This window comes from Podarcis bocagei (assembly GCF_964188305.1).
Source record: "Podarcis bocagei genome assembly, chromosome: 15".
Taxonomy (NCBI): domain Eukaryota; kingdom Metazoa; phylum Chordata; class Lepidosauria; order Squamata; family Lacertidae; genus Podarcis; species Podarcis bocagei.
Window position 1 is genome coordinate 3,160,198 of NC_138141.1, and position 22,173 is coordinate 3,182,370.

The window sequence follows — 22,173 nt, forward strand, 5'->3', positions numbered from 1 at the left end:
TGCAATTTGCTAAATGTTTATACTGGGGCTGGCATTGTTTCAAGATAGAGAATTGTTCATATTCTTGGGGGGGGGGAGGAGTCTTTCAGACATGTAGCAATGAGATTTGATGGCAAACAACATTTTACATCCACACCTCCTGAAGACGTTAGTCAAAGTAGACTTTAGCAGCACCAGACACCCCCCCCCATTCACAGCAAATACAAAAGGCATACTGGGTACCCATTTTATAATAAAAAGAAATGGGAGCCACAATGTTCATTGAAAAGGCTCAGTTTGGCAGGATGTTTTACACTGCAGCCTGTGCACCAAGTGAGATAACAATGTAGTTTGGTGGCAAGCACCTGGATCCATGAGCTTGTCAACACCCATGATCATCAACAAGAGCAATTCATCCCTTGTCCCTCTCTAAAAATACACACACACACTTTCCCCTCAGGTGGAAACACTGCATGGCTGACGAAGTAGGGGAGCAGCAAAGGCAGTCTCATGCTGGTCTTCAGACTTCCACCTAGGCAGTTATCTTTCCACAAGGGCCAACATTGATGCAGAAATCCAGCATTGCCTGAGCTCTATGAATGTGGCTTTCTCCCAACTGAAGTGCAGAGTGTTTGACATTTGCAGGAAAACCAAAATGCCTGTTTACAAAGCTATTGTACTTCCAACTTTACTGTATGCTTGTGAAACATGGACCACTTATAAACGCCATCTCCGACTCCTCAAAAGGTTCCATCGACGGTATCTCCGAAAATTTTTACACATCACTTGGGAAGACAGGCGAACCAATATCAGTGTACTGGAAGAAGATCATGAGTATCAAAGCAATGATTCTTCAACATCAGCTTTGTTGGACTGCTCATGTTGTGCAGATGCCTGATCATCTTCCAAAGCAACTACTCTATTCCGAACTTAAAAATGGGAAGCGTAATGCTGGTGGTCAACCAAAGAGGTTTAAAGACTGTCTCAAGGCAAATCTAAAAAATGTAGTATAAACACTGACAACTGGGAAACACTGGCCTGCGAGTGCTCCAGTTGGAGAACAGCCACTTGAACTCAGGACACAAGGGAGAAACGTGCTAAGAGGAAGGCACGCTTGGCAAATCCACACCATGATCAACTCCCACCCAGAGTCTTTTCACAAGTAAACTGTATATAGCTTTAAAGAAGAATAACACTCTCCTCCAGGCTGAAAACCCTAAGCCAACTGTTTTTAGAGAGGCTTCACAAGAACAGCTTGCAAGGAGGAAGCTTCGCATGACTATCAAAGTCACTCTTCAAGGACATACAGGCCCTGGGTAATCAGGGCAGCTCTTATTTTATCCTCAATGCCTTTGAGGTCCATGTTACAGAGCGCCTCCAGCAAAGAGCCCAAAGACGCCCCCTTCCCGTTCATGTCGTGCCAGGTCCGTAGCATCTGGAACTGCTGCTCTTTCATATCTCCGACATGCATCAAAGCAATAGCATCCATATCGTTATCCAGCAACCCAAGGGCCCTCATGAATCTCTTCCAGTCCCTCAAGGGAACCTCTTTAATAAAGATGTCGAAAGACAGGCGCAAAGCTGGAAGGAAAGGAGAAAAATTAGGAGCTTTGTGTCTGTAGGAGTGAGACAAAAGACAGAATGCTATGGCACCAAGCTCAGTTTCCCTGTGGGCTTCTCCTTTAAGGTAACAATGAAATAAAAGCACAAGTTGCTTAACCCTTATTAGTTCTGGGAAGGTAAATTGGAAATGTGCATGTAATGACTTGTGAATTTCAGAAGATGAACTGGAATCTAGCATCATCACCATCACTTATTAGTCAAAAGCGACTCAATGCACCTTATGGGGGGGACATTAGAATAATGATAAAAGGAGTAAACTACAAACAACTTTATTGTGCGCATGCATGCGTGCATGCGCGCGCACGCACACACACACACAGATCCAACTGAACCCACATGATGAGCAGAAGAGAGGGCCACATACGCACTTAAATACCCTCCAAATTAAGGTCCAAAAGATTGGATGCAAAAGAAAATTCACTGCATACAATGTCCTGCACACTTTTCTTGCCCCAGTATAGTGGCACCACTAGCCTGAAACAATTAAAATCATGTAAGCGGCCAAAGTCCTGATATCTTGCCACATGCTGAAAATGTTAGTTCTGCCAAGCATTTATGGTGTTCTAGTGATTCTGCGGTATACCAACACACGTAAATGTGTGTGTGTTTTGGGGGTACAAACTTGTAACCCAATCCCCAATCCCTTGTCTTATTTTCAAAAATTGGGGAACTGTATGGTCTCATTCAGCTACTTTAGGTCTTTGTTTAAACTCCTAACATTCCTGGATGCTTAATTTCTATTTATAGCCTGACACGGCAGAATCAATTCTATGCCAAACTGACAAATAACCATTTAGATGTTGTTCTCTGTCCCTGGGATCTTGTGCCAGTTATTCTCTGTCTATGGAAAGGGCTGTAGCTGCCTGGTGAAGCATGTGTTTTGCATGCAGATGTTCTCAGGTTTAGTCCCTGGCACCCTCAGGTAGGGCTGTGATGGAAGTGCCTGGATCTCTGGAGAGATGCTGCTGGCTGCTGTAGTTCAGGGGTTGCCAACATGGTGCCCTCTAGATGTTGTTGAACTCCAGCCCTCATCAGCCCTAGCTAGTATTGCCAATGGGCAGAGATGAAGGGAGCTGTAGTCCACCGACATGTGGAAGATACCATGCAGGCTGTTACTGATCAATGGTTTGAGACAGCTGTTGTTGGCATCCATCTACCTTGAGAGACAATGGACTGCACCTCCAGGGGTGAAGTCAAACCACTGTTAGCAGCACCAAAGTGACCTCCCAGGGGCACAAGCCTGGGCCATTTGTATGGAAGTCCTGGGCTGCCCAGAAGACAAGACCTTCTGGGCCTTGCTAATGTGGTCCAAAGGAAAGCAGAGGAAGACATTTGGCAGCAGCTTGGCTGGAAGGAGACATACAAGGCGCCATCCAACTGCCTTAGGGACTCCACTCTGGATTTTGTAGGGTTTAATGCTTAGCCTTTTCTTCTCCCCAAGATCTCCCACAAGGCAGCAGAGGTTTAGGATCAGAATTTTCCTTCTCCTAAATGGACTACCTTCCTAGATTGACAAGCCCCATCTGCCCTTCACTTCCCTCTACAGCAGAAACCGCCTTCTTGACTGTTGGGCCCACTATTGGTCTCGTCTGCTCCATCCGCTGGAGCCTGTCTTCACATGCAGGGGACGTTCCTAACTCACAGAAGGTTTGAGACCCAGCAGCTACCCTCACCTGGTTTAGCCAGCCAGTCGAGGTCGTTCCCAGGGGGTGGCAGCTGCCGCATGCTGACAGCTTCTAGGAGCCACAGGTGAGAGCCGAGTGCAAGGAGGGAACTTGGCATAAGGTAAATCAGCAGCACTGGTTCCCACTATTCCCAGTTATTCAAGCACTCATATTTCTTTCTGAAAATGCTATCTGAACTAAGGAAGTTAGATTTAGGGTGGTATTCAACCATATTTTACTCAGAGTAGACTCAATGAAATTAATGAACCTGATTGAGTTAGGTCCATTAACTTCAGGGGGTCTGAATGTGCCTATTGGTCCAAAAAAGCTTGGAGACCCCTGATTTAGCAATATATTTTAAATGACTGTGCAGGCTAAGAATGTAAGGACATTTACCAGTCATTTGATCCTTCCCATTTGCAGGAACCAGATTCCTTCTCTGCTCTGTAGAGACCTGAACCTGCAACGGGTCAGAACAGAAACAAACCACATGTATTACTAAAATGAATGATGGAAGAGTACTGAAAGGATATTCCAGCTCAAGGTAAAGTTGCTTTCTATCTCTAAAATGAAACAAGCTTTAGATAGAGAATATTCTGTTCAGCTGCTGGCTGATGGGCAAGAGATATCCACTAGCCTCTTTGCACTCTGAATTAGCACTGTGCACCAGCCTCCTTTGTTCCAAGGAGCTTTAGACAGGTAATGCTAGAAGTGCAATAGCAGAGATCATTCTGGGTACAACTTCAGGGTTAATTCTGTTATCAGTAAGTAAGCAAGCTGGGGGGGGGGGTTTGCTTCGCAACCAAGTAGAGTGGCAAGATGCTTGCTGAGGTAGCACATGCACTGATTGGCTGATTAGTTCTGAGAGTGTAAGTTGGGTTGAATGTCTCTGCTCTGTACAAGGCCTGAAATAAGAAATACCTCTGTTCCTTTCTCCTCAAATTATACCGTTTTTGTTCATCTTTCCTCAATAAAGTGTTACCAGATTTGTCTTCTCTCTGAACTTTGAGTTATTTATGTGACTTGGCTAACAGGCAATACCTTGTGCTTTTTCATCCTGTTTACCTCCTCTGAAGAGCCAGATGTTTGCAGAGGTGTGGTTTCAGACCCTCTTGCATTGGAATTGACATGTTCAAGTGAAGACGATTGGATCCTCTGGTTAACCTGTACATCCCACAAGACCTCTACTTCCTGTGGTCTACGAGTACACTTTCGCCGCAGTCCTCGGAAAATCTTGCAATAAAACGCAATGCAATTTTAGCCCACCAAAATGTTACTTCCCTGTGCATGGGTAGATTTTGCCTTTTTAAAAAAATATACCTAACCTACCACCTTTACAAGTCATATCTATCAGAATCCTGTCCCACCAAGTTAAATGAAATTTATTATTGATTACCGTATTTTTTGCAACATAACACTCACTTTTTTCCTCCTAAAAAGTAAGGGGAAATGTCTGTGCGTGTTATGGAGGGAATGCCTACGGGTGGCATGCCTACAGATTTTCCTCCTCTAAAAACTGCGTGCGTGTTATGGTCGGCTGCGTGTTATAGAGCGAAAAATACGGTGTGTTTGCATAGGCTTTCAGTCTAATCTATCCCCATGGGCCATGTTGGCCAGGGCTGACGGGAATTGGGAGTTCAGTCACAACTGAAGGGCCACAGATTTATCACCCTTGATTTAAGGGAAAATTCTTGTTCCAGTACATGTCTTTTCTATGGATTCAAAATATGAACTGCCCTGAGACCTGCAGGTATAGGGCAGTACCAGTATATATTTTCAATAAACAAATAAATAATTTTACAAGGAGGACTGCTGTGAATATGAATGCTCCCTTCTAAAAAAGCAAGTTATGTGTTGAGGAATGAGGCACTCCAACTTGATAGAAAACAAAGTGCTATTTCTACAATACACAAAGAAATGTCACTAAATTTACACATGACCATTTAGTCTGGATATCCAATTTGGAGAGGAGGGATTCACACCCAGATTTTGACATTCTGCTATACTGAATAGATTTAATGAGTTAAAAACAAAATTATGCAACCCACTATATTCTGTGGGAGGAAATCTTTCTGGAATTTTGTGAGCTAGAAGTGGGACTTAGGTTCCCTGTTCTGCCTCTTTGAAAATGAAGTAATAGTAAAAAATAAAAACAAGGCCTTCCAACTGAGAAAGGAATCCTGATATTTTTGTGCAGTAATGCAATAGTGAAGTCACAATGTTATAACTAATATTGTGAAATAGGGGAAGGGGCATAGCTCTATGGTAGGGGACTTGGTTTGTATGCCAAAGGTCCCAAGTTCAACACCCAGATATCTCCAGGAAGATCCCACCCCGATACCCTAGAGAGGGCTGCCAGTCAGTGTACACAATACTGAGCTAGGCAGAACAGAGGTCTAAACTTGGTATAAAAACAGTTTCCCATGTAACTTTTTAAAGATGTCATAATCTTGCAACCAAAAAATAAAATAAAAAATCCACTTATCCCTAATGATTTTACCCTCTCTAAAGAAGGAAGCAGGCCTCACCTTGGAGTCCCACACACTTGTTACAGATCCTTTTCTGCTGTCTGTAAGAGAAAATAGGATGCCATTACTATTTATTTAGAAGCATTTATGTACTGCTTAATATTTTAGCAAGCTTCCATCTGTAGGGTCCTGACCCGACCTTGGTTTGCCCCGACGTTCATCCATTAAAATGACTAGCCAAGACCAGACGTTTCCCCATCAGCTTCAGGCCTCACATTTCAAAAGGGAAAACCCAGGACCACAGTGGCCAGACCTCCTGATTCCCTACACCACACACAATGGGGGAAGCATGTTAATCAGTGAGGCAGTGGTGAGAAGCCAGTCCCTGGCCACTTCCTGGCTGCCCTGGAACTGCTGATGGCAAAAGAGTCAAGGGCAGGCAGGCTTTGCACTTCTGTCAATGACCACCACAATAAGCACAACTTCACATTTCTCCCTTGGCAGGGGGATTATTACTGCAAATAAATCCTACCCAAACTCATGCCTTTCAAGTGTTTGTTGGGTTACAGCTCCCATTCTTCCTCACCAATGGCCATGTTAGCTGGGGCAAATGGTTATTGTAGTCTGTCCATCACCACTGTCATCAGGGTGTGGAGAAAAGACTTGATCTCTTGCCCTCTGTTTCACCTGAGCAAGTCAGGAATATCCAAATACTTCCCAAATACATGGGCATAGGATGAGTATTGTCTGCCAGCAACATTGAGAAAGGTGGCAATTAACACTAAGGTGACCAGGTTCCAAGTTGAAGATCTTGCAGTTAGCCACCAAAAAACCTTCTTTGTGCCATGATCACCAAACCTGATGCCGCAGTGATATCAATAAGATAAAGGTGGAATGAGGTCCTGGGGATTGTGGTGGGACACAAATGGGTGGGTGGGGGAGCAGAAAATAAGGTGTGTAAATCATATGAGCAACTTAAATTGGGCCTAGAAGAGAACAGGGAGACAGTAACATAATACTGGCATCAACAACTGTTATTGACCCTCAAGATAAAAAAGGTGAATTCCATAAATGCAAGATCAATTTGTCGTTTCCATGGCAACTTTTGTTCCTTTGATCCACATTAGTGGATTCTGAGCTATTCATAACTCCAACAGAAATAGTATTATCAGCATGTGGATAATCTCGACTTTGATGCAACAGAATCCACCCTCCCCCCCAGCTATGTGTGCAGAAATCTCATGCACCCAAGCAATGGCTGGGTATGATTTTCAGTTGTTGGCAGGGCAGGCTTTATTGTCCCTTCTCTCCATTGCATGTCTAGAAAAGCAAATTAATGGGGTGGGGGGCAAAACCTGTAGAATTAGGCAGGTATGGATTTAATTCAGATTGACTAGGTGAAGAATTCTAGTTCTTTTCAGTTTAGAGGAGACTTGGAAGCCCTCATCTTAGGACACAGAAAAAGGATTCTGTAGGATACTGAAGTTAAGCAGATGTGGACCATGTTGGCCATCTGGATGGATGGCCACAAAATCCCCATTTAGGAGCACAATATGCAATACCCTGGTCTTTCCATGCTTTCCATGACCATTTGCAACCTCACTCATAAAGGAGGCCAGAAAGATTTCTTACCTTTAGTACGGCACTTGCAAATTCCAACAGCAACAGCAACAACCAGAGCGACACAAGCCAGAATACCCAAAATCAAAAGTATATGTCCACTGGAACCTCAAGAAAAGAAAAACAGCAAGTTCCGTTACATATACAAAGTGATAATTTGGATTTTATGTGGGAAACCCAAAACAGCTGAAACAAGGACTATATACACTCAGTGGGAGGAAACAGGCAGAAAGCTAGTGGGGAAGATATGGAATGGGAAAGGGCTGCCTGGAAACCTGAACAATATTCTACACTAAAGTTTGGTTGCAAGTTCCTCTTGTTCTGTTTGAAAATCCTAAACAGAATACTGCCTACTGCATTAACTCCGCACACACATAGAGAATCTACTGGTCTTACCTGCTGCAGGAGTTTGAGAGGTTGCATCAGCAGGACCTGGGGCCTTCGCGCACTGCATGTCACTTTCAGGGGTACAAGGCTGAACCATCCTTTCTCCATCAGGACACCTGCCAGGCAAAAGAAGAAAACCAATGTAGATGGAACTAAACATTTTCTTGACTTAAAGGAAGCTGGAATTTCAGGTGCTTCCCTTAGAGATGGAAACAGTTTCAAAATAAGCATGTGGGTGGACAAATTAGGGATGTTTTCATGCAGCAACAAAGAATCAAACTGAAACAGTCACTGGACTTTTGAATCTTGCAATAAGGTTGTCCTTTGCTGTTATGATAGTTCTACTTTTTGCACCCTGCTGCCTGGTGATGGGCAGCTCAATTTTAGCCCTGTAGGGGATGCATATTTAGGAAGGTGTACCTAATCTATGTCACCCTGGACAATTTAGGGAAAGAGGATAGGATATAAATAAATGTAAGGTAAAGGTAAAGGTAAAGGGACCCCTGACCATTAGGTCCAGTCGTGACCAATTCTGGGGTTGCAGTGCTCATCTCGCTTTACTGGCCAAGGTAGCCGGCGTACAGCTTCCAGGTCATGTGACCAGCATGACCAAGCCGCTTCTGGCTAACCAGAGCAGCGCACAGAAATGCCATTTACCTTCCCGCCAGAGCAGTACCTATTTACCTACTTGCACTTTGATGTGCTTTCGAACTGCTAGGTTGGCAGGAGCTGGGACAGAGCAACGGGAGCTCACCCTGTCGCAGGGATTCGAACTGCCAACCTTCTGATCGGCAAGCCCTAGGCTCTGTGGTTTAACCCACAGCGCCACCCGCGTCCATAAAAATATGTAGTAAATACTTAATAAATAATAATCTGCCTTCAGACATCGTTTAGCTCTCTCAGGACTGCATTATTTCAAAATGTGGATGAGGTAGTCTATAGGTTTGGAATCATCTTCAATATATAATGCCCTGTGATAGTATTATATAGTATTATATAATTATAGTCATGCCTTCATCTTGAAAGGCTAGGTTTCAATATAAAAGGGACCCCTCCCCACCCGCCCCCCCAACGTGGGAGTAAGGAAAGGATTCAAGCAGGTAACTTCTAGCCTGCATCCTGAAGAGACAGTCTTAGGTACCATCATGCTCACAAAGGTCTTCATTAGTCTCCCCAGCCTCTGTGCTTTCATGACAAATAAAATCTTATAGTACTGTTGCATACATGTCTGCTTAGAAGTAAGCCTATCTGTGTTTAAAGGAGCTTACTCCCAGGGAAGTGAGTACAGGATGGCAGCCTAAGCTTTGTTTTAGGGTTAGGAGGCATTTCTATGAAATAATTTATATGACAAAATGGGTCCCATGCAGTTTACGAGTATAAAATCCATACAATTAAAGTCCATAAGAAAACAATTCTCTCAAAGTATTAAAACATTCACAATTTAAAAATACAATAAAACTAGCCAGTTAAAAATGTAACAATTAAAAAAAAGTTCAAGCAAATCCTTGCCTGAACAGGCATGCTGCCAAGAGCCAAGAGACAGGATGCCAATACTGATAGGGTCTTCCATATTTCAGCAGGGAGGTCATTCTACAATACTGGTACCAGCAGTAAAAAAGTCGGCCCTTGTGTTGCCACAAGCTGATAATCAGGTTGTGGCAAGAGTAACCGGGTTCCATTTGCTTATCTTAATGTCTTTACCTGGTTGTGCATGTATGGCATGTTTCACATGGAAGGCTAGGGGAGCAGAAGGTGCCGCTCTTACAAGCACACTGGGTATCACTGGTTGTGGTGCACGGCTGTAGCACCACCTCATCTGGAAAGACAATGGAACTCATGTAAGTGGATCACCCTTTTCTCCAGAACAAGGAATCCTGGGAGAATTGGTGAAATGTGCCAGATTGATTACAGCATCATAGTAGTTGCTTTGATGCAAGTGGAGCTATGCATGAAGTGAGATGATTTTTCAGTAATAACAAAAACACACTCAGCTTTCATAAAAGAAAAAGAAAAACAAGCTTCTAGCAGGCATTATTACTGTGAAGAACCTTGAAAACATGTGGGAAGTATCTGGTGGATCTCAGAAATCTGCTCTGGAATTGTAATAAATTATTAAGGGGAAGATGGTTTATCAGCAAAGTATTATAAAAAATTAACAAGACTTTTTGATACAACCGCTGAAGGATGTAATGAATAAAATATTAAATACAGGAAAAATACCAGATTCATGGAAAGAAGTATATATAACATTATTTCCAAAACAAGACACAAGCCTGCTCTTAGTTAAAAATTATAGGCAGATTTCTCTGCTTAATAATGATTATAAATTATTTGCCAATATAATGGCACATTGTTTGAAACTGGTGTTAAAAGAGTTAATTCATCAAGATCAATCTCGCTTTCTTCCTGGCTGACAGATGAAGGATAATATAAGAAATGTAACTGATAGAATATCTGGAGGTGAGGAATGAAAAGCAAGCAGCCTTGATGTTTGTGGATGCAGAGAAGGCCTTTGACAGCGTTGTCATGGGCCTTTATGGAAAAAACTATGGAGATGATGAATTTTGGAAGTTTATTTCTAAAAGGAATGGATGGAATTTATACAGACCAGCAGGCAATGTTGATAGTTAATAATGTAGTTAATAATGCAGAGAAAATCCTTTCGCTCTCATGTGCAGCTCATAACCATTGGTTCAGCTGTGAACATTGCAATGCAAGGCTGTGCTCTGCCTCTAGGCCAAAAGAGCCCCCAAGCTGCCCCCCCCTCAGTACCTAGAGGTCTGCACTCTGTGCAGGGGAGGCACCTTTCAAAATCATTCAAGTATTTGGAAAATCTATTATTTTCACAGGGGTGGCAAACCCCTTCAGTTCCTGAACTCTTGCAGTGTTGGAAGACAGAATGACCTGCAAAAGAAAAGAAAGAAGTGTATTAGAAAAAGAGCATAGAAACTGTCTCACAGGCCAGGAACTGCTCATTGACTCTTCCTGTAAGAAAACTCAGTCTCTGGGAATACAACCAACGCACACTGGGCTCTGTGTGTTTTTGATTGTGTGCATCGGTGTTTGTGTGGTGAGAATGTTCACAGAACTGAATCTTAGAGTTGTAGGGTTGGAAGGAATCCCAGGGATCATCTAGTCCAGCCCTGCAACGCAGGAAACTTTTATACAACCGTATATTGTATTTATAGCTTCAAATGTAAGTTGCTTGAAGACCTTGGTAACAAGAAACTACCAGTAAATATTGCTAACTACTACTACTAATGTAGTACACATAATTTGTGAGCACGTGACTTCACTGAGGGGCCCCAAACTTTCCTTTTCTTGAAGGCGGGTGGGAATGGCGACCCTCCAATATCCCCTTCTATCTCATCAAGTAAACTGGCGGCTTTCTCCACAGCTTTTTATCCCTCAAAAACCAACTACACTTTGAGGGAGCACGGTCATCAAACTGCTCCAAGCCTATCAATTGTTTCAGTTCTTCAAATTTCTGAACTTTACTTCCTTCATCTATTCAAGGCTCTATCTAGACAGCGAGTCAATTGGGCAAAAGTTTCACCAGGTTTTCTTTTAATCTCTTTAGAAGTTTTTCTGCACTATTCAGCAGTAAGCCCAACATGGGCGCTCGCCCTTTTCTCAAAGAGCAAATAACCTGAGGTTTCTTCATCCCTCATTTCTGAGCAAACCTCAAGGAGAATTCCACAAATCTCTGGGTGCAAATATGTTATTCTGGCTTCATCTGGAACCTTTAAATCATTACAAGTTCTCTCAAAACTAAATAAAGTCTCCACATCACCCCCCTTTTTATAACATGGAAATTTCTTTTGTTTCACTGAGGCAATTTCCTCACTTCTCTGTGGACTTGGTAAATATGCTCTTAGCTGTATTTCTTTTATATTTTTATATATTTCTGTTTCTTTCTCTGACTGTATTTTGGCTAACTGAATCTGCTGTTCTGCTTGAAGCCTCTCTTTTCCCTTTTCTACTTCTATTTTGGCCATCTCAAGTCTTATTTTCATAAATTCTAACTACTGACTAGAACTTCCCTCAGAAGTCACTCCTTCTGATTTTGCTCTGTTCGTGACTCTTGAGTTTTATAAGGGAGTGCCATTTTCTGCCAGTAATTTTCCTCTATTCCTTCACAAAAATATAAAATACTTTATTGTATCGTTGTATTTTACTTGTGGGACTACTGTACTTAGTTGTGAGTTTTAGTTTCAGATCCCACTGCCGCCACCACCACTGTAGTGTGCTCCCCCCCTCCCCTTTTTCTGGCTTTTTCGAAAAAGTAAACTGTCACTTAGAAACTCTGGGAAGTTAAACAGAAAAAGGATTTATTTCACGATGAGAATGGTAAACAGAAATATTTCAGAATTGGAAGTCTTCCAAGAATCTTTCTCTCTGCCTGTGTAGATGCCACAGGCTTCTCAATCAGATGGTACATTTACAGCTTCGATTTTCTTCAGTTACTTAAACTTGCCCCAAGTCTTAGAGAGCTGAGGCTTCCAGTAACTTGAGGGTCCTGAAACAGGCTGGCACTTTGTCCCGTTGTCTTTCCGTTTCCCAGCCTTTGGAAATCTCACACCTGAGGCTCCTCTGTTAGTCTATCAGAGCAGGGGAGCAGCACATGCTCCCTTTCTAACTGGTTTCGGATTAGTCTCCTCTCACTAGGAGATCTCTCTCCTTCCTATTGAATTGGGATTTAAGTGGAGAATTCCTTCACAACTCCGCTTCTCCTCTCCCAAAATTCAGCTTCCCAGTTCTCCTGTGTCTGTATACCTTCGAAAGAAATAACCACTGTCTTTCAATCTAACCCCCAGCTCAGAGACTGCCTTCTCTGGCTCTAAATATTTCCTTCACACAGAGTTTATACTGCTATCCAGTTCCACCTGCTTGAGTGAAGCTCCAGCTCAGCCCAGAGCTACATCCCTCAGGTGGGATTCTGCCTGCGCTGCACCAACAAACTCTGCTTTGTCTGAACCTTCTGTCACAGAAACATTTACTTCCTGATGGAACCAAAGGCAAAGTACATAAGAAGCAGGTACACTGGGTTCCCACCCTGACCAGACCTAAACTGGCTTCGGTTTGCTAGGTGGCGCATCACCTGAGGCCATTTCCCTGAAAATCAGGAATGGAGGATGCAGGGAAAATAGTGGCAAGTTCTTTGTGGTATTTGTGCTCTTTTTAAAATTCTGTTATACTGGAAGCAGACACTCTAGTGAAGGAGGAATATCTGACGTGACTTACCAGACTAGCCTCACTCAGAAGCAAGAGCAGAATGAGATTGAAGATTATTTTTTGGTCACAGAATGTATTTTATTTTTTGAACCAGAAGGAGGATCAAGAACCTCCAAGTCACTTCCTTAACTAGAGTAGGCTGAATTCGGCGGCAGCATTTTTCTCTCAAGTAGACCTATTTTTTCCAGTCCTCACTTATAGCTAAATGTGGATTCCAGGACTCCTAGACATGGTTTTCCTTCCGGATTAAGAAGCTGGGCTATTTCCAAGTTCTAACCTGCTGTTACATGGACCTCCTGGCAGGTATAACAGGACCACACCTGCTCAGCTTCAGCAACGTCAGGTGCTCCGAAGCCTTATGCATTTCTAAAAGCTAGTTAAAACAATCAGTATTTTTGCTTGTATATACTATATGAAAACTCCTTCTTACACAGCTATTCATCAGTTACTCTGGTTAATGCTTTTCAGAGTCACCAAGATCAGAGGGCAAAAACCCAAATGGAGCCAAGTAGGCAGGCATGCAGGGCAGACTGAGTCAGATCAATTTGAGGATACAGTACCTGCAGGGCATTTCTTACAAATACGCCCTTTGTGTTCATAGAACTCATCGTTCTGTTTCAAGGCCACAGATACGGCGTCTTCTGGGTTCTGGGTTGCACCAAGGCTTGTTGCCTTGGCTTCAAGCTGATAGCAAAGACAAGAGGGGACAGGAGTTACCTTAGACTGCCTCTGTCCTAAGACTTTCTGCTGAACTGGCAACGTTTATGATCAATGCCGCCATGGTGTCCACACTTGTTAACACCCCAATTCTCCTGTGGTTTTGGAGGGATGATGGGGACACTTTGAAAAATTGTTGCCATGCCTGGAATGTTTCAGACTTCTGCTCCCTCCCCAAGGAATGAATCTTACATCCAGACTTAGCTATCCAGACTAGTTTTAACAGGAGTTCATAGATCTTCCAGCCGTTCTCAGTGCCAGATGTACAAATGTCCCCCAACTAGAAAGCAAAGGTCTTCACTGCTTCTGCTCTGGTCTCTGCTCACCCCTCCTCTCAGAGCTGCTTATATGCATCAGGCTATCTAGCACAGGACTATCTACGCGGCAGTGGAGAGCTGGGATTTCAGGAGGAAGTCCTTCCATCCCTACCTGGAGATACCAGAAATTTAAACTGGGACCTTTTCCACACAAATGGGAAGAGTCTGGCTTTTCATTAACAAAGCAGACATCAATGGGACGTCTCAGTTCCTTTCTCTCCCCTACTGATTGGTGCATCCCAATCTTCTCTGTCCAAGCAGCCCCAAGAGCTCAGCCTGTTCTGACTCTATAATGGCTAACAAACACTTCTGGATATTTTTTTATATACTCATATTAAACATCTTTATCTCATCATGTATCATTTCCCCAAACACCCTCACTTTCTTGCAAGTCCACCACATGTGAAAAAAGATCCACATACCTGTTTACACTTTCAGCAATTATTAGGAACCTTCCTGCACATTTTTGATAATTTGTTAGGTGTTAAGTACCATCTACATAACATCTTCATATAGTTTTTTTGTTTTTTAAAAAAGCATAGCAAGTGGGCAAAACAAACTTCTCGTGGTAGAAGAAATTATGCAAGATCATTCCACACCCCTCCCCAACTGGCCACATTTTAGACCAGGGGTCAGCAAACCTTTTCAGCTGGTCCACTGTACTTCAGACCTTAGTTTGCCTACCCATGTTTTAGTTAGACAAATAAGAATAATACAGGAGCATAAATAGAGAAGTGTTCTCTCCACTGCTGCTCCAAGTACCACCTCCAACTATTTTCTGAGGGTGAAGCATTACATCATCCTCTCCTTGTCTACACATTTCAGAACTGCTTCTTTCAAACACTGATAAGCTGCTGCTGATTGCTCAAAATTGAACTCCACACCCCCTTGTCAGCCTCCTTGTTCAGACAGCAGATAAGATATCCAAGAAGCTTATTTAAAAGTAGAAAACAAGCACAAATAACAGAAAATAAAGCTCTCCGTTAAATGGACTAATGCTGAAAACCTAAACAAACTTGCTATGAGTAAGTCTGTGTACACACTTTAATGGCTTAAAATGCAGCGAGGTTTAAGTTGCATTTTCACATTGCTTCACATACCAGAGGGGGGGGAAGGATGTGTTCACCTGATGCACATTACCCATCTGGTTTCCCCACACTTGCGACACCCCCCCCAAAAAAATTGTTATCTGTGCACATGCACCAACCATGTCTCATGTCCATGCCTCAGCTTAACTGAATGTGGCTAAGTTTTCAAATTGAATGGATACCAATTTGAGGGGGAATGCATCAAATAGCAGTATTTGTTAAGAAACTACACAACAAATATAGATTGTGGCTAATGTCATGTATACATGTCTTCAGACACCAGCAATGGGACACCAGCTATGTTCAGTGGTGTTTATTACTGTTTTAAGAACATGCAAAACAGAAGTGCTAAATGCCAACCAGTTATCCCAGTGACTTTGGATCTACCAGATAGAATATTGCTTATTAATAAGCAATATTGGGGAGAATACTGGCTGGACAATGTTTCCTTAAACTGCACTAAGTAAAATACTTTAAAATAAATAAATGCTAAAAATTAGAGGAAACTCTGAGGGGGCCCTCCCCTGCAACCCCCATCATGGCTACAGGTCTAGCCCTCCAGTTTTGTTCTTCATCACTTCAGAAAAAGGCAACAAATTTTATCAAGGAGGCTGGAGCATCTTTGTTGGAAGAAATTGTAGTAGTCTGTGGAACTCCTTGAAGTTAGATGTTTGGCAGGAGTTAACCCTGCTCATTTTTAGCCACTTTCTAAAAACTATTATTTTAAACAGGCCGTTCAAATCTCTGCCAACCAACTCTTAGTGAAGTGTTTGAAGCCTTACAGTGTTAATTGTAATATTGTGCTTTTGGTCTGCATACTGCCTTACGGCTGCCATGCAGAAAAATGTCCGGGAAAATCCAGCCATATGGCAGACCACGTCGGCAGTGTCATTTTTGCTGATTTTCCTCAAAAATTGCTCAACAACTTTGGCCAAAACTAAAAAAAAGCTCAATAACTTTTCTGTCCAAATGGCAACCCTATGGAAGTACTGTTTATAAACGTTTAAATAAGTAACAGCAATATTAACTTAGTATGAAGAGTACAGATAGATGAATTTATTTCTATCCCTCACATTAGAACTTGGCATTATCCAACGAAATTGACCGGCAGTATATCTAGGAAAAGTGACGGTAGTGAAGGAAAGAATTGTAGTCAACATACATCAGAATTGAGAGAAACTGTCCTTTCCTACAGATCTAAAGATTAGACCAGTTTAACTTTTATCAACAGATAAAACTTTTATCAACAGACAAGATAGATAAACTGAATCTTCAGACTGACCCAGGAAACAATGGGGGGAGAGAGCTTCAGGCCTTGTTTATGCACTATTAGCACCAGGATACTGGACCAGGCTAGATATTCAATTTCCAGAAATTCTGAAGCCACAGGGGATTTTTTCTGTTCTGAAGAAATTTAAAAAACTGAAATACATGCAATACTTATTTATCAAAACTAAGTTTTATTACTTCATCATAGTATTCATTATTGTCAGGGGTTCAGGAGCAGAGGCGAGGGCAAGGGAGGAAACAGAGAGCGAGGGGGAGGAGGCCGAAGAAAAGATGAGTGATGACGACGACCCGAGATCTCCGAGTCTTTCCAGTGAATCAGAAGATTCACAGAAAGGAGCGCCAGTGGCCAGAGCAAGGGGGGAGCCTAGGGGGACACCCCAGGAAGAAGGGTCCAGAGGGGGCTCAGAGGGCAGCAGTTGGAAATCGGGGCCAGCGTCACCAACAGAGCGCAGTGGAGAGGAAGGGCGCCAGGTATCGAGCTCTGGCAGCTCGCAGCAGGGGGGAGGGCATGAGTCAGGAGTGGCCACACCTCCATCGGGGAGCGAAGAAACGGTTAAGCGGAAAGTGGAAGGTTGGGAGCGCGCGCCAAGTTCAAATGCACAGGAAGGTGGCGCAGTAAGCAGCCCGGAAAGGGAGCCAGGTCCTAAAGCCCGACGCAAGGAGACAGAAGGGTCCGGGGGGTCAGCGTCAGAAGAGTCCAGGAAGGAAGAGACCACGGGGGGCAGAGGGACCCAGAGAAGAACGGTCAGGCGGAAAAGGTGGAGTAAGGCTAGGGTATTAAGCTGGTGTACAGGGGGCGGAGACTCAGACGGAGCTTCGCCGGTCTAACTCATAAGACGTAGAGCTGCACGCGGCAGCTTGAGAATGGAAACTGTAACTCAATAAAGACTTTTACAAAGTGACCGCTGGCTAGCGTGATCCTCTGTGAGCTAGGATCTGGAAGCAGCTCTGACAATTATTTATAACTTCCCATATAAAACTTGTACTATTTGCTGTATTATTGATTTGCAGAGCAATCCCCAGGAGGCATATTCAACCAGAACAATCCCCAGGACACAGTGGCGTAGCGTGGGTTGTCAGCACCCGGGGCAAGGCAAGTAATTTGCGCCCCCTAACCTGTGGATTTGCGCCCCCTAACCCTAACCCCCAGATGTTGCGCCTGATGCGGCCGGGCCCCCCTGCACCCCCCACGCTACCCAACTGCCAGGACAGCACCTTTGCCCAGATTGGACCCTCCCCCGCACACATAGAATCGTAGAGTTGGAGGGGACCACAAAGGTCCTCTAGTCCAACCCCCTGCAATGCAGGGATGTTGTGCCCAGTGTGGGGCTCAAACCCACAAAGCATTTAGGATTTATGAACTGGACATAACTGAGAAGGTCATAATTAAAAGAATTTCATTTTGTCATGGTCTGATCAAGAGTGCAATTCTATGCATGCTTATTCAGATGTTAAGTCCCACTTTGTTCAATGGGGCTTACTTCCAGGAGTGTGCAACATAAAAAGTCGGCTCATAGAATTAAAGCAAAGTCCTGATGGAACTTACTTCTGATGCTGCACAGGATTCCACTACAAAGCCTGATGGAGAATGCCCAGCACTGCCTGGGAAATACCTAAATGGGTAGTGTAATTTGTGAGTTTGGATCCGTCAAGCCAAAAATCATGTTTCAGTCTGCTATTCTTGAATCAAAATGGTACTTGGCACCCAAACTCTGATGTAGACCCTCAGGAACCCTCAGTGATGATATCTCAAAAGCTGGCCAAACCTATGTCCAAAATGGGCAAAGTCACACCAAAGTGATGCTTCAGACAGGCATCTTGATTCAAAATGAAAGAAGCTGCACGTGATACCAAATTCTGTGCATTTCTCAGTGAAACAAAAACAAAAGAATTGGTCTGATTTGAATGAGACAATAAACGTCTTGTGCTGAGAAAATCACAGTGATGCTATCAAGAGGGTTGGTGGAGGCTTCAGAAAGGAAGGTCATAACCTTGCCTTGATTTGATCTAGTGTCTGTTTTGAAAAGTGGTTTGTCTGCCTAACCATCTGTTTGCTATGGGTTTGGCAGTCACTCAGAGTATCTTCACCAAACTTGGCACAATGATTCCCAAGGTGGGGACTGTGGTTTTCACTGGTGTTGGGATGCCAGCCACCATATTATCACTTCATCACATTGTAAAGCAAAACTGTTTTTACCTGAAAGGGGAACAAGTTAACCAGCAGCAAACCATACTGCCTAGAACCATTTCAGCTTAACCCTCCGATTCCTGCTGATTAGGTACAGCCACAATAGCCACAGAATCTGGTCTACCAACCATACATAAAAGCTTCTTCCTACAACAGTAATGTAGATAAGAACACCACCTATATGAAAAGCCTTGCTGCATCTGGCCAAAGGCTCATCTAGGCCAGAAGCTATCCCTCACAGTGGCCAACCTGCTGCATCTGGAAAGTCAACATACAAGACCAAAGCACAATGACTTTCTCTTCACTTGTGATTCTGAGAAACTTATCCAGAGGCACACTGCCTCTGACAGATTAAGCAGAATATGAAGGCCTGCGTTTCCATTAGGCCATAAGCATCAAAAGGTAACTGTTGGTCCATAGGAAAAACTCCAAAATACTCAGTTGGATAATGTCTATTAGGAGCAACCAAAATGTCACAGAACTATGGCAACCTTTGAGTTTTCCAGAACTCTTCATCAGGCATTAAGTTGCCACACCAAGCAGGTAGAAAGGGGTGCAGGAAACCACAAAAACATACAAAAATTAGAAAGGATGTTGCAGTCATGAGGTCAGCTTATCCTTTAGACTAATTTTCAGAAATAGGTAACGATCCTTGTTTAATTCCAAAATCCTAGGTGTTTAACTCAATGCCTGTGAGAAAAGTATTCCCAGTGCAATCGCCATCTTGGAAGCAAGTCTGCAAGTTGATGTCCTCGCAGTAACAATCAGCCTAATTTCTGTACATCCACATAAACCGCATCAATCTCTTGCCTGATGAAGACTTATCGAGCTCTCCAAAGTTTGCACAATTGTATGACATTTTGGTTAGAACTAATGAAGCTACTACCCAACTATACATTTTGGAACTTTTCCACTAGAAAAGTTAACTGCTTCTATTCACCAGTCTATTTTATTTTTAATTCTAGAATTTATGCACCACATAGCTTACAACTATTAAAAAATGATGCCAATATCTCAAGATTACAATATTAGATTTAAAAATAAATAGCAGAACAGCAAAGCAGTAAACACACTAACCTTTTAAAAGGCCCTAATGGGGGGGAAACATGTTGTATGTGATCCAAAACACAATGATTCACCGTCTATGAAGTTGTCAAATAGTGTCTTGAAAGGAAACCACATTTTAAAATGTATTACTAGAATGCAGCCTCTACATCTTTAATTCCAACCACCTTCACAAAACCTTCATCTTCTCCCTCAAAGAACTGTTTTAGCAGAAATAGAGCAAGAAATATAGAAGTTTATAAAATGTATTTTACAGTATTTCCATGAGGAAACATGAGACCAACTAAGTGTCTTAACTCAAAACTACCATCCTGAAAAACTTACACCAAAGTAGGCCCATCAGCTCATAAGTGGCTGTTAATAATTTCCTTTTATGCACCTCAGAATCAAAATTAAGCAAATCATTTGAGAATTTAATTTTGTCAAGTCAGCAGGAAAATTCAGGATTAAACCCCACTGGCATTTGCTGTTGCTAAACTTATGCACCATAAATCTAGTGTTTCATTCACCGTTATTTAACTAGGGCTGGCAAGTTGATGAATTAACTTTCTGCCAGCTTCTCACCAGGCCAGCACAGCAAATGATAAAATACTGAACTATTATGTGGCAACCAAGATTGTGGGAAAAGGAGCGGTCCCATGAAGTCACATCACTGTAAACCTGGATGCTGCCTATGCCTGCTTTACCTAGGAGAAAGCCCCAGCAAGTCCCTAGGATAGGCAAGAGCCGGGATGCTGCAACACTAAGTCTGGCTAGAAGTGCGTGAATATTGCCAAGTATTGCATCAGAAATAGGTATGTGTCGGCTGGGCTGCGCAAGGGGGCCGTCTCCCCCAATAGGAGGGGAAGAGCTGCTTGGCCAAGATGGGAGGCCTTAACCCATCCGGAGTTCTTCCTCCGGGGGTTTCCAATATTTCCAGAATCCAGCCTTCTCCTTCCCCCTTTTACATCCGTTATTTAAAAACCGGGTCTGGTTTCCAAGGGGTTGTTCATTCAAAGACCGAACTGGTGAATTTTCAAGGCAGTCAACACATTCTACCTGGCGCGCTTGGCCATCTTTGTCCCAACGTTTCTTGCGCGACCTAACCGGGTCTACTCGAGAGCAAGTCCCACCGCGTTCTCAATAGGGACTTTCACCTAAGCGCTGAGCTCTGATAAGCAACGCAGCACCAAGCAGCAAAATCCTCGACGGTAAATACCCCCCTGCACCCCCCACTTTAAGGCGCCGAGACCTGCCTCTCGAGTAAACCCACGGAATATCGGCAGGAGGCGAAGAAGCGCAAAAGCACTTTTCTTGGGTATCTGCGAATGCTACCAACTCGGGACAAAAATTCAGAAGCGGGACAAGGTACAGGCCTTTAAAAGAGGCCCGGAGGACACATGTTCCACTGGGCCCCTTTTTAAAGACTCACCCTGTACATCTATGCCAAATTAAGCACCGATTTAAGTCTCCAGTGTGAACACTAAACTTTCTTCACCCGCACACCAACGGTCCAAATCTGCAACCCACTCCGACGCCTGTTTCTAGAAAGACAGTGGCCAGTCCCGCTGCAAATTCCCCGATTTCCCTCGCCTGCTCCCCAAATGGAGAGGCGAGCAGACAGGACTTGCCCGGGCATGTTCTGGGTGCAAAAAGGGATTTACGAAGCGCGCGATTATCTGAACTGCTCGATTACGCGCCCCCAAACCGCGAGAGGGGATGGGGCTGCCCGCCCCTAGACAAGTGGGGGGGTTCATATCTAAACCCCCCCCCCGGACTCCTTTCCCTCCAAGGCCAGGTTTCTTCCGAGAATCTTTCCCAACCCTCTTCCCGACTCGGCACGGACACGAGGGCATGTCAGAGACGAAAGTGGGGCACCACGCGCGGAACGCCTTTCCACGCCCTTTCATCCACTAACCGGGGGCCCCTTCTGTTCTGCAGTAAGAAGCAGCGTCCGGAGAGCCACAGGGCGCGTTTGAGGTCTAGTTTGCAAAGAGCTGAAGCTCTTCTGGCGCAGTCGCGAAGGAAGCCAAAGAGGAGCTCGACGGAGTCGGGGAAGTTCGCTACTCACCAGAACGCACAAAATGACCCAAAGCGCAAGAAGCCGCTTGGCTGCCATGGCAGATCTGTGGCGATGGTGGAGCTCGCTTTCCAAGAGACAGGAACACATCCCGGGCGGGCAGAGAAGATCGCGGGAAGGAAAGGTCTGAGCAACAGCGGCGACAAACTCGAGCGCAGCACCACCCCTTCGCCAGCCCGAGACACACTGCCCGCCCGGCCCGCGCCCAGCGCACTTGAAGGGCCCCGAGGCGCCGCCCATCACCTGACGTCGCGTCAAGGCTCCAGGGGATTCCCGACGCCACGCTCCTTAGTTCGCCCTGCTCAAGAGGGATGGCGTTATCGCCCCGAAAGGTGCCAAAAGACTCCGTGGGGCTTTTTGCCGCAAAAACGAGTGACTTAATTTCCATTTTAGCTCTTTTTCTTTGCTTGCCATTTCACCAAATGGTCCCAGGATATCACCTACACACAAAATAGCACCTATCACAATTAAAA

At 44.0% G+C, this 22,173-nt stretch overlaps 1 protein-coding gene across 2 annotated transcripts; it reads right to left on the reverse strand.

The window, feature by feature from the left end:
- Positions 1 to 1,047: 1,047 nt before the first annotated feature.
- LOC308573989 (tumor necrosis factor receptor superfamily member 10B-like) lies at positions 1,048 to 21,884 on the reverse strand. 2 transcript variants are annotated; one of them, XM_081171449.1, is made up of 10 exons: positions 21,692 to 21,884; positions 13,537 to 13,660; positions 10,514 to 10,645; positions 9,443 to 9,557; positions 7,751 to 7,857; positions 7,367 to 7,462; positions 5,795 to 5,835; positions 4,332 to 4,499; positions 3,663 to 3,726; positions 1,048 to 1,560 (listed from the first exon to the last, which is right to left on the reverse strand). In XM_081171449.1, exons 1-10 carry the CDS (start codon positions 21,788 to 21,790, stop codon positions 1,268 to 1,270), a joined length of 1,239 nt encoding a protein of 412 aa, XP_081027575.1. In that variant the 5' UTR covers positions 21,791 to 21,884; the 3' UTR covers positions 1,048 to 1,267. The 2 variants fall into 2 exon arrangements, with proteins under 2 accessions (XP_081027575.1, XP_081027576.1); XM_081171450.1 differs by lacking the exon at positions 21,692 to 21,884 and adding an exon at positions 21,053 to 21,437.
- Positions 21,885 to 22,173: the final 289 nt, after the last annotated feature.